At 33.1% G+C, this 12,545-nt stretch overlaps 1 protein-coding gene across 1 annotated transcript; it reads left to right on the forward strand.

Moving 5' to 3' along the window:
- Positions 1-1,368: 1,368 nt before the first annotated feature.
- Positions 1,369-8,370, forward strand: LOC111612945. Its single transcript, XM_023354234.1, has 5 exons — positions 1,369-1,472; positions 1,569-1,695; positions 1,766-1,911; positions 7,853-7,985; positions 8,062-8,370. Exons 1-5 carry the CDS (start codon positions 1,433-1,435, stop codon positions 8,306-8,308), a joined length of 693 nt encoding a protein of 230 aa, XP_023210002.1. The 5' UTR covers positions 1,369-1,432; the 3' UTR covers positions 8,309-8,370.
- The last annotated feature ends 4,175 nt before the right edge of the window (positions 8,371-12,545 follow it).

Below are 12,545 nucleotides of genomic sequence, written 5' to 3' on the forward strand. Positions count from 1 at the left end.
AATACAGGTAAATAATACGAAGACTCTATAAATAAACTATTCCGTGCCAGAAATTTTTGTCCGTTTTGACAGGTGCCCGTCGAATGCACCAGGTGGTCTCCTAAGCAGTTTTCAGTGTATAAACATGAAGTAAAAACTAGGAAAATGGAGGTTTGTCTATTTAGATTTATTAGGTTCGCTTTAATGTTCATATACCGTGATTGTTTGATGATTTATCTGACCTTAAAGTGGGATTCCGATTTACACAGGTTTTACTATAGGCTATAGCAGTGTTTCTCAACCGGGGGTGCATGTTCACCTAGGGGTACGAGCGTAAATCGAAGGGGTACATCTAATTTTCATTATAAAATGGCGTATGTTAATAAATTTGCTGTAAATAATAACACAAGAAACAACAAAAACGTGCTTTAAAATATCCTAGTGTGAGCACCGATTTCCCTTTTAACAGTCTAAACAACTTGATTTGCCTGTGTATTTGTGCCATCAGTGCCGAGTAAACCTGGAGTCTAGTAAAATTACGGTTTAACCGAGCATTAATTTTAGAATAGGAAAAAAAAAATTATTCTATAATTATTGCTCGATAAGATTGGGGCTTTTCGAGTTTTTACTGGACTACTGGTTTAGGAATAATGAGGCCTGGATCGTACATTACCTTCACCATGCAATGCGTATCACTGCATGGCGCATTACTTGATATTTAGCAAATTTAGACGTTACATTTCTTACAAAAATTGAAAGATTCGTGTATTGTTCTGCACATCATAAATTCGCAGCCATTACTTTCAAGGTCACTACACAATTATAATCTCTATTTAACAACGTGGGAACCAAATTTTGAAAACTTGCTGAAGATTTATCGCAACAAATATCCATTAAATTTTGTTAAAATTATTGTAGAATAATTTAAATTTTCTTCATCGTTAATTATAATTATTTATTTTTAGGAAATGTAATTTATGCATTCATTGAAATGACTTCTGTGATTTTATATAATATACTTGTCAAATAATAATAAATAAATGTATGTACCTGATTAAATTTATTATTATTTACGTAAAATAAGTAATTCACTTTTAATTATAGTTAGTTAGAGTTTTTTTATGGCGCTCAGTTATAAGGGCTATATACATCTAACGCAGTAATTATAAACTTTATACTGTATACAAAACTATAAGTGGTACTTGAGAAACAACTAATGGGTTAATGGGATACATCAACAAAAAAGGTTGAGAACCACTGGGCTATAGAAACAATTGAGTCACAGGTTTGCGTCAATTACAATTTCAAATAAATTTAATCGTTTCACGAATATCGCTTTAAAAAAACAAGAAAAAAGAAATAATTAAATTCTATAATATAAAGTAGATAAAGACAAGTTTACCTTCAGACTGCTTGTGGACAGAAGGAAACCTTGTCGATAACTTACACAACCATGAAGATCACCCTTCCGATTTTGCTTTGTTTATCAGTGGGTAAGTTAATTAAAAATCTATCGAATTTACTCTTTATTCTTCAATATAGTATATAAATAAATAAATAAATATACATTTATATGTATTATCTTTCAGTGCTGGTACCTACTTACCAGAAAGATTGTCACACGGAACAATTAAATAATTGTTTCATGCCGACAATGGTAGCAGCCAGCAGAAATTTGATACCAGTCGACCAGAAAGCTTTAGATAAGAGATGCGAGTAAGTAAATTATAATATCTATTAATTAATTAATATGTATTAATTTCTTTTATTAATGGATATTTTACAGTATGAAGAATAAGAGTTACGACTGCTTAAACGAATATATGGAAAGATGCGTTGATGATATTCACTACATGATATACGGTTTGGTGTCAGATCATTGTAATTTAGTAACCAAAGAATGGTGTGATAAAGGAAGCCAATTTCAGAAAGGTCAGTGTTTTATTCTTAGCTTTAACACTACGTAGTGCGGGATTCAAAACTAGAATTTACAACTCCGTTATGAATTCAGCACCCGCTATGGCCAAGCGTTTTGTTCCCTGAACACCGAGAGTTCGGTTGTGGAATCGCGTCTCGCCAGGATGGGCTTTCTACATGGAGTTTTCTGGATTTTCCCCATGTCTGTAATACCTGAATAGGGAGGGCAATTACCTTTAAAAAGACCTCCCGGATGGCATCCCCCTAGGCCAGGGGTCGGCAACCTGCGGCTCGCGAGCCACATGCGGCCCTTTGGATGTGAAGATGCGGCTCTTTAGTTCAATACGCAAATATTATTTATTTTATAAAAAAAAAAAAATTTAAAAACGTTCTGAATCGATTAACGAGGATTCGGCACCGATTCTATCTCTCAGCCACTTGTACTCGCTTTTCACCGCACCCCTCCCCCGTGACACGCGTCCTCACTGTCGTCAGTCCGTCGGAAGCTCTCGAATGACGCCGTCGTCGGATGTTTCTATTATCTAATTTGTTGTGAAAAACACTACTAATATATGAGTAAATAGATATTTTTTCTTATGAATAAATAGATTAGTTTTTTTTATCAAAAAACTTTACAGTAGAGCGTCGTTTATCCGAAAGCTGGTTATCCGAAACGTCCGTTATCCGAAAGCATTCCAGTCGGCAAATTTAAATTTTCGCCAGTGCTGTGGCGCTTCAATCTTCGGCTATTTCTTGGGCTACTCAAATATTTTACGTTTTTGATACTAAATTTGTTGTTGATAATTTTTTGTTGTTTTTATATTTTTCAATAAATTTATTTTGTTTGTACAAAATAAAAAAATAATTTTTAACTATACAATAGTCTTCGCTAGGCTTAACATCGACGAAAATTCAACGCAATAGAGAGAAATTTCAACATGGGATAAATTAATATATTTTTTCGTACATGATTCGTTATCCGAAAAATAAGTTATCCGAACCACCCCAGTCCCCAATTGATTCGGATAAACGACGCTCTACTGTATTTATGCGAGTACTATTTATTGTTGGCAAGAAAAAATGTCGTGGCTCTTTAAAAACTTTGAAATTTTGTAAATTGTAATTTTGGCTCTTCCGACTCAAAAGGTTGCCGACCCCTGCCCTAGGCAGATCGCCCAAGTGTTGCGTTGCCATAACTTAATGAAACAATAAATTTACGTATAAAATTTTAAGTTTGTAAGGAAGAGTGTGGACGTAGGAAAAATGCCCTTTTATCTCTGAGGGTCTCTGAGAAGGCCTTTTTTTCGTGCTGATTCGGACAGGCCTACAATGAGCAGTCGGATCTTGAAGGACAAGACATCTGAGATAGACCACCCCCTAAAAATTTTTGAGAACCGAACTGGAACACGTGTTTTCTTATTGATGTCATTAATTACAATGCTATTGATACTATCATTTTAGAATCCAGCAACGAGTTGCGTAACTTTTCCGACAATAAACTTGCTATTTCTTATGAGATTTTACTTTTAAAAATCTTTTAGCATTATTAATTATTATAAAATCGCAAGAAGCTTAATAATAAGGCTAGAGATTTTATTTTAAAAAATTTAAATGCTAAAACGAGTAAAACCTTCATTAAGTCCGACCCTATAAGAGACATGATACATGAACTCCTCTCTATCTTCTCATTCCCTCGACATTTAACCACAAAAGTTTAATAGCATTAATTTCCCTAATACATAATCTCCTTGCAAAATTTCGGAAATTTTCGAGGAATTCGAAACATTACATTCCTTCAAGATTTTTACATTTTTTTGGACTATGGAGATCTTGAAACGTCGAGAAATGCAAAAATTCTGGTGTTTATTCTGTATGTTTGGATGTTAGTGTATGTGTGCGAGAGGGGCAAGATTTTGTTCACCTACTTTTAAGCTTAATAACTCCTGTACATTTTGTCGAAAATTTCTGAATTATGCAAAGAGAGTTACGCATAAGTAGCATTGGTGCTATTAAATTCTGGCAGTAAAAGGTAGTCGGGGTGGGAATATATATGGGGATCACGTGTCATAACTCGAGCATAATAGAGATTTTACTCGTTATTATAATTTACAGTGTTTTTATAAACCTCATTTCTACTGTAAGACATCTTGTCATTTTATAGTAGCCTAATTAATAATATAAAAAGTTTTTACAATAAAGTATCATAACAGGTGTCGTACACTCAATTTTAAATTCTTTTTCCGGGAAATTTAAGCAATTCGTTGCTGGATTTTTTTTTTTTTTTTTTTTTTTTTTGTTATGTAAACTATAATCTATAATTTTTCGTTGCTGGATTTTTTTTTTTTTTTTTTTTAATTTTGGCTCTTGCCCTCTAAGAGAGTCTTGTTTTCATGCCCATTGAGGATTCGGCTAGGCTCACAACGGAGTGGCGGTGACTCAACATATTCGAGACAGGCCACTCCCAAAAACTTTCTGATGCTGCTTGCTAAACTCCACTACTAACTTCATTAACTACAATACTAGTCTTGCTAATAACATTTTTTAAAATATTAAATTAAATTAATGATCACACAAACACTGAAGACAAGAAAACTGTACTGAAATAATTATATAACATTTTCTTTAATTTTAGCGCATGATTTGAAAATAAAATTATTTAGCAATCAGCAATGACTAAGGCAGAAAATAAAGTTAATCAGTAGTCAGGATGAATAACATTCCTTAGGGATCTTAAATTGCATTTTTTTTAAATAAAAATAATAAAATTAAAGCAAAACTTTCAGACAATTTCACCGAAGAAAAAAGAAAGAAAAAAGCAAAATAAACATAAAAATTTCCTATTTAAATTGTGGATTAAATAAAAATAATAAAATTAAAGCAAAACTTTCAGACAATTTCACCGAAGAAAAAAGAAAGAAAAAAGCAAAAACAAAAGAAAAAAATATGATCAATTTTCGCCCAGCAAAATTAATCATAATTCTTGTAAGAGCGATTCATCATTGTGTGATACGTAGCCATTTTTATTCATCTATCACAAAATCAATGGATTTTAATAGGAAGAATTTCCTTTAAATTTTCATTTAATTGATAACATAAATATATCAATAATTAATTAAAGGTAGAGTCTACANCAAATAGCTTAATTTCAGGGATAAAGTTTATATTAAAAAATATTGTAAATGTTGATAATAAGAAAAATCTTCATTAAATCCGTCCACACTTGAGACACACGAAGCCTTATATTTTCCCATTCCCTCGACCTTTAACCACGAAACTCTAGTACAGTGTTCCGCAACCTTTTTCTACTTGCGGCACACCCATGACTCAACACCGCCTCACACCAAAATGTTATTTCCCTCAAAAACGTATGATATGATACTATTAATGGAATTACGTAATGCCACTAACCTATTATTATTGTTATTAAAAGACATCAAACCTGTGAGCAAATTTATTTTACATATAATTTCTTAGAATACAAAAATGCGTGGCTTGTAATAAAGAAGAAACAATCATCATCTTATTTAATCAGTGCTGCGGCAGAGAATGAAATACAAGCTTAAGAAAAACAACAACTGTGATAAAAATATATAAATAAAACCTGAAATTAACAGAATATGTAAAAGTTCACGTCACACCGATTGCGGAACTAGTAGCATCAATCCCGTTAATACACAACCCTTTTTGCAAAATTTCAGAAACTTTGCAGAAAGCACAGAAATTATTAAGCTTGAAATTCTGAAAGTACATAAGTTATTAATCATGAAATTGGGTGAACAAAATCGTGTTTCCCCCACACACAAACCCTAACATCCATACATGTAAAAAATACCCCAAGTTTTACATTTCTCGACATTTCAAGGTCCTCTGAGTCCAAAAATGTGAAAATCACGGGGATCATTTTTTTGACCAATTGCCATATTTTCCCTGTTATAAGTTTTCATATAAAAAAACCTTTATTTATGTAATTACTTGTACGTATGCGTACTATACATTTCTAATACGCGTATGATAACATGATAACATCTGAGTTTATATACACGTACTGCATGGTACATAACATCTTTCTGATCTGTGCTTTGAATAAACAATTTTGAATCATACTATATTGAATTTTGATTTTGATAGGTTTGCATACATACTTTAATTATTTTATCGTCATTTGTTTATTATTATTTTTTTAAATTTTACAAATATATGATTTTTAAACTAATTTATAAAATTTTTAAATCAGATATTTTATCAGTTATGTGTTTAATAATAATTATAAGATGTAAATGCAACGTTAAATAACACTGAAATCCAAATAATAAAATAAATTTAAATATTTAAACTTTTTGTACTGTTTTAAAAATATATTTATAGTGATATTTTCTAAACTTTTTATTGTAAAATTTACTTGAGACTTAAAACAGTAATAATACAGTCCAACCTCCAATAACGGCAACCTCTCAACAACGGCCATTTTTTCAGGAACGTTAACAAATTTGTGTGCAAAATAACCTCCAAATAACGGCTACTCCCAACCACGTTTATTTTTTTTATATTCTCGACAGTGACCATTGTTCAGAGATTTGACTATAATCGTGAAAATAAACAAATTATACTGTATAGGAGAAGGTGATATTATGGAACCCCATTTTCATTATAGTGAATTGTAAACAAGGTATCATAACTACGCCCACATTTTTTGTACCGAAAGTACTGGTAACTATTAAACTAAATGTTATTAATTGAATTTTTCGCTAGCATAACTGTAAGTATGGTTTTTGAAGGCTTCTGTAAAAAAAGTCAAAAAGTAGTTTTTGGGAAGCCGGGTGGTAATATGGAACCCAATTGTATGTTTTCAAAAAAATGCTTTAATGTATTCAAAAACAAATAGAAAAGTACAAAAACAGTTAATTAAATACAGAATCATTTACTCCAATGTATTTTATCGAAAAAATACTTTAATAATAAAAAATATTACCTCCATCAACAATATATATTCCACTAGCTTTTTCGATATTCTCAGGAAGAATTGGCTTTCTAACTAGTGTCTTTTTCATAAATTGTTCCAGATGAATGTCTGCTTGCAAAAACGAGACTTCGCAAAGTAGTTTTTGGCACCTCATAAAATTTTGCAGCTTTCTTCAGCCCCATTTTCTTGTCTCTTACCATACTCACTGCCTCTGCCATTTTCTCCTGGCTCCAAGTTTTTCTTCGGGTTTTTCTTTGGCTTGTTTAGCTGTGCTCTAACCATCTGATATTAAAAAAAAAAATTCAATTCGAAAAAATCATATCTAAAGAACACTTATCTAACCAGAAGTTTTTCAACCAAAATAACTTCAATCTTTAACTAGATCTACTTATTTATAGTATTTTAGGTATCTATTTCTAATTTTTTCATTCATCCACCACATACTTTTACAAAAATTATTTCATGGTTTGAATTTGTGGGTAATATGGAACCACAGAGGAGTCGGGTTCCATATTAAAAGCACCAATAGGGTCCGTATTTCACGCATCGCCATCTAGGTTAACTTAATTTTTGTCGACAACAAACTTTAAAAACGTGAACATCAGACAGACTAACATGTACAGTACTCCTAGGCTTATATAACGGAAAACATTAATCTGGGAAACTACAACTACATGATTTATATTTTAGAAGTAATTAAATTCACTTACCATTCAAGAGTTTGAAATTGCGAAAAATACAAACGTCCTGTTTCACTGAGCGCAACCGCGGAACAAAAGTGGGGGCGTTCTCCCCTTGCTATGGATGTCTGCCTAGTGCAGCTCAATTTGCTAGAGTTCGCATCTATTGTCAGTCTGAAATGAAGGGGTTCCATAATACCACCTTCTCCTCTACTTTTAAGTTTAATTCTTTAATATTAAATTTATTTATTATAATATTTATTTAATTTACATTAACCACATTTAATAAATATCAATTAAATTTATATTTATTTAGATTTTCTGAAAATTGCACCTTGCTTATCTGATGCAGTGAAGAACACTCATCGGGTGTGTATGAAAGATTTGCCAAATATTATAAATCAATTTATGGGAGATGATGTGGAATCTCGAATTCCTGCTGGTTGTTGGTCAGTAAATTCTCTTTGTATTCTATCAAATTAAGAAATAATCAAAGTTATTTATTAATGTAATTTCTGTTTGTAGTTACTTCATGCAGTTCTATGATTGTTTTTACGAACAAGTGGATAAATCCTGCGGAAGGGATGCTTTCCCTACAGTACGGAAGGCTTCGGATATGATGGGAATGGTTATGATACACAATTTCTGTTCCTCTTATGATCCAACGAGCGATGAATGTACAGAACTCTTGAGCAGAAATGTCACATCTCCATCACCAAAATATTCTTATCTGGCCAGATTTACCATCGCCATGTTGAAGCATCGCAATTAAATAATGTTAATTTTTACTCTTGTATTTTTGGGGTTTTTTGTAGATTGCATTTAAAGATTAATTTTGTTTAGAAATTTCTGGTTTGTATTTGAAATATTCCAATAAATATTGAGATTATGAATTTAAAATTATTTCAGCTTAAGTCAGTGGTTCCCAAAGTGTGATACGCTGCTTCCTCACAGGGGCGCCACGAAATATTATAAAATTTTCATAATTTTACTTCCACTTTCAATTCAATGTGATAAGATGCGACATCCAGCAGACCTGGTGCAAATCATTAATTCAGTAAAAAAGGTGTCACGTAGATTCGCAAAATGTAAAAAGCCTCATATCACCGCAGCTCATTCTACCGGCTGCTGTAGATATGGTAAACATTATGATCGGTGAGTCGGCTGGGAAGCAGTTTTCAAAAGTGTCTTTGTCCAACAACATCATCAGTCGCAGAATACAGCACATAACGAAGGACCTTCAATGTTCAGTTAATTGAAAAAATAAAAGGGAAGGAATTTGGGTTGCAGCTGGATGAGGACACAGATAACAATAATGATGCTCACTTGATTTGCTATGTACAGTTTATCTGTACTAATATTATAAAGAGGTAAAGTTTGTAAGTTTGGATGTAGAAGGTAATCTCCGAAACTACTCATCCGATTTCAAAAATTCTTTCACCAATATTTAGAATGGACCTTCAGGGTGGACATAGGCTGTATATTCCTTTAAACATTCATATAAATTAAAAGATATCATCTAGGTAAGCGTTATATTTTTGTTGTCAGCAGGTGGAGAGGGGCAAGACGCGTACGTATACGAGATAGGTAACCGCGCGGCGATGTCGCGTGGTCGGCGAGATATGCAGTGCACGTGTCCGAAGTTGTATAACTATAAAGGTTATCTTAAGTAAGAGTTTATCACACCAAATTACCAATCTAACACGTTTTAAAAATTCTTTATTTCTGTACTATGCACAATTTAAATAATTTTTAAATGTATTAGATTGGGCACACAGTGTGATAAAATCTTACGTAAGATCCCCTTAAATTAATAAATATAAATCAAATACTATAATATAATATAGTAGAAATGTTAGAGGTATGAAATAATCTAATAATCTTAATATTTGCTGTTTTTATTTTTTGCCGGAGCAGCGCCGGGCTCATCTGCTAGTAGATACATTGTAGAAGACTTTCTCTTTTGTTAAAAGTATCATTGCTGGTGCTAAGGTTTACAACTTGTTCGAGATCCTTGATATTTTTATATTCGAAAATAATTTGGAGTGGACCAAATGCATTGGTATCTGTACTAATTATTCAAATACCATTCCATCCTTCTGTAATGCTGTCTCCTTCCCAAATTATCCTCGATCAACAACCTCTTAACTGTACTAAAAAATAATACACAGCATGGGAAAGAAAACCTTACGTTATTTTATTAACTACTAGTAGCCCGGGCCGACCCTAGTGGGCGTTCTAGCAACAGCGGTGTCATTCAGTGATATAAATAATAAATTTATATCAATGGGGAATTTTTCCCCTTCCCGTAAGGAGGGTGTTAAGGAACACCCCTCCCCACGGGGGAATTTTTAACCTCCCCTCTAAGGATTACCGTTTTAACCCCCTCTAAGCATTACCGCCTTTCCCACGGAGAAGAGGTTAATTCTTAATTCTCTCCCCCGTGGAGTGAATTTTAAAAAATTCCTTCTTAAGGTGCATTTTCATGGCATACCCTACTAAAACGCAGTCAAAAACGCAAAAAACCGCATCTAGTAATAATACACTATACTGAATTTATTGTTAATTTAAATAATCGCTAGGGACGACCCTAGTGGCCATTCTTAGCATTCCGTTACAGATTACCGATATACAAACACGCGATCAATGGCTTATATTATTCAATTATTTAGTGTTATTAAACATTCTATAAATACTTTAAAATAGTTTAATTTGTTTATTTACCTTCGCTGGTAAACCTCGATGTTAAATGTATCCGCCATTTTTTCAACAAATTTCCCGTGAGTAAATGCGCGACGTTCACTGAGTCACATGATGTTGCGAATGTGGGGCGCGAAGCATATAATAAGGCAAGGCAAGGCATATAATAATTATTTATAACATTCCGTAGTATAAATAATAAATTCATACCAATGATAAATTCCTATTACAAAAAAAATAATTTATTGTTAATTTAAAGATAGAATAAAAACAAGAAAAACCGGGTGTCTATAAAATTCTTTATGAGAACATCCAAATAGATGTTAAGAAAGACTATATCGGCGTCACCAACAGGAGCATAGGAGTAAGACTGAAAGAGCATAGATATAACGTTAAAAAAGGATCCAATGCTACAATTTTGTCGCCAATATCGCAAGTCCAAGGTTTAGTGGTGAAATGGGACGAGGCAACAATTATAAAACTGTATCTTCCCCCACTTTATCAATGACAGCGGAGAAGATTGAGATATATAGAAGTAGGCAGGGCCGGATTAACCCACTTTTGGGCTATAGACATTTTCTTCTTGCGGAGCTCCCTCCCTCTCTCACAAGAAATAGATCACACAAAAAATATAAAACAATAAATAAAACAAAACTAAACAATGTGAAAAACTAAAACAAATCTTAAATTTTCATTAATAAAAAATATTTAATACACAACAATAAATTTTAGTTTTTCTAGAAAAGTTTGAACAGTTTGTTTATAAAAATTGAAATTTGTTTTATTAAATGTCTAACAAAAGTTGTTGTACAATAACAATATTACCTTAAAATATTAATTGTCAACAAGACTATGTCTTGTTTATAAAATCGTACTGCCTGCTGTGTTACCAGCTTAGAGGTATGAAGGAGTACATGCCAGGAGTTGCAATTTGGCACAGAGTATTAAGTGCCTAAATCATGCGCGCATAAAAAAATCCAGACTTGCAGGTACTCAGGGGACCGAGAACCGAGTCAAAGTAAAATACAAAATAGAGACTCTCTCTACAAACAGGCAAACCCAAGTCAGGTGGTGAGAGTACCACCCACAGTCGTTCTAGGAAATGGACTCTGACCATAGGACTGAACACGTAGTATTTTCTTTGTTAAATAAAATTTGTAATCTTATTTTGTGAATTTGGGAGTGCTTCAAATATGACATTAAAACAGGGTTTTATGTCGTTACAAGTAGGTTTCTTAACATTATCTGGTATAGTAAAATCGTGGAACCGATAAAAATTTGACGTTATAATCGGGTTAAACTGTATATTGTTTGTGCAAAATTAAAAAAATAATTTCGGACGATACAATAGCCACGATTATTTTTTTCAAAGACGAGAAATTTTCGTTAGGCATCGACAAAAATTCAACCCGGGCCGACACGCAACGGAGAGAAATTTCGAAATTGGATAGGTTAATTTTATCGAAAATACATCGTGGACGACCTCGTAGTCGTGGCCGGCGAAGTTTGAACGATCGCGCCCAAAAGCAGCAATACCAAAGAAGATTGGAGAATGAGAACGAGATCCGCTTTGAGCGTCAAAGTGATTCCGCTTAGTAGTGTCTCCGAGACATAGTCGTGTCCCAAATACGGTTTTGCCGTTTTACTTGTTTAATTTAACCTTTTTGGTTAATATTTAAATAATATAATATTTTACCAGTTTTACCAGTATTATACAGTTGTCCAACAGAAGAGTAAACTATCTTATTTACAAATCTTTTCAAAACAGACAGTTTGACCGAGCCCTTCTAAAAACCGGGCCCTAGACATTTGTCTCATTTGTGTATGCGATGATCCGGCCCTGTATTAACGTGAAGAAAACCCGAAAATTCCACCTGACCAGTCCGTTTGCTAAAGTGAACCCACGACCAATGTTCAGTGGTTTAATCCATTCGGACACTGGTGGGCCTAAGGTTCAGGGCCTGACATTATGTTTTTAAATATTATCACCCTTTTGTAAAGCAGCTTAATGATTATCTGCACACTGATCCACCCATATCTGCGGCACTTAATTTATGGACGATTCAAAATGGAATATAATCATAAAATTTTGTTGAGTATGATTCGATATCGCTTCTTACTGCTAATTAACATCAAAATGTAATGCCTACATCATTATAATTAACTTTTTCATAACTTAACTAAATGACTCTTGTACAGTTGAGTGGCCTTTGAAACTTATCTATTCCAAGAACGCCCAGACTCATTAATTAATTGGTGCGTCTTCTGTTCGTATTGTCAAAGCATTCACTCTGGAGTTGCACAATCTC

The sequence above is a fragment of the Centruroides sculpturatus genome, unplaced genomic scaffold (assembly GCF_000671375.1).
Source record: "Centruroides sculpturatus isolate CEXI.00-Female unplaced genomic scaffold, Cexi_2.0 scaffold1611, whole genome shotgun sequence".
In the NCBI taxonomy this organism is placed as follows: domain Eukaryota; kingdom Metazoa; phylum Arthropoda; class Arachnida; order Scorpiones; family Buthidae; genus Centruroides; species Centruroides sculpturatus.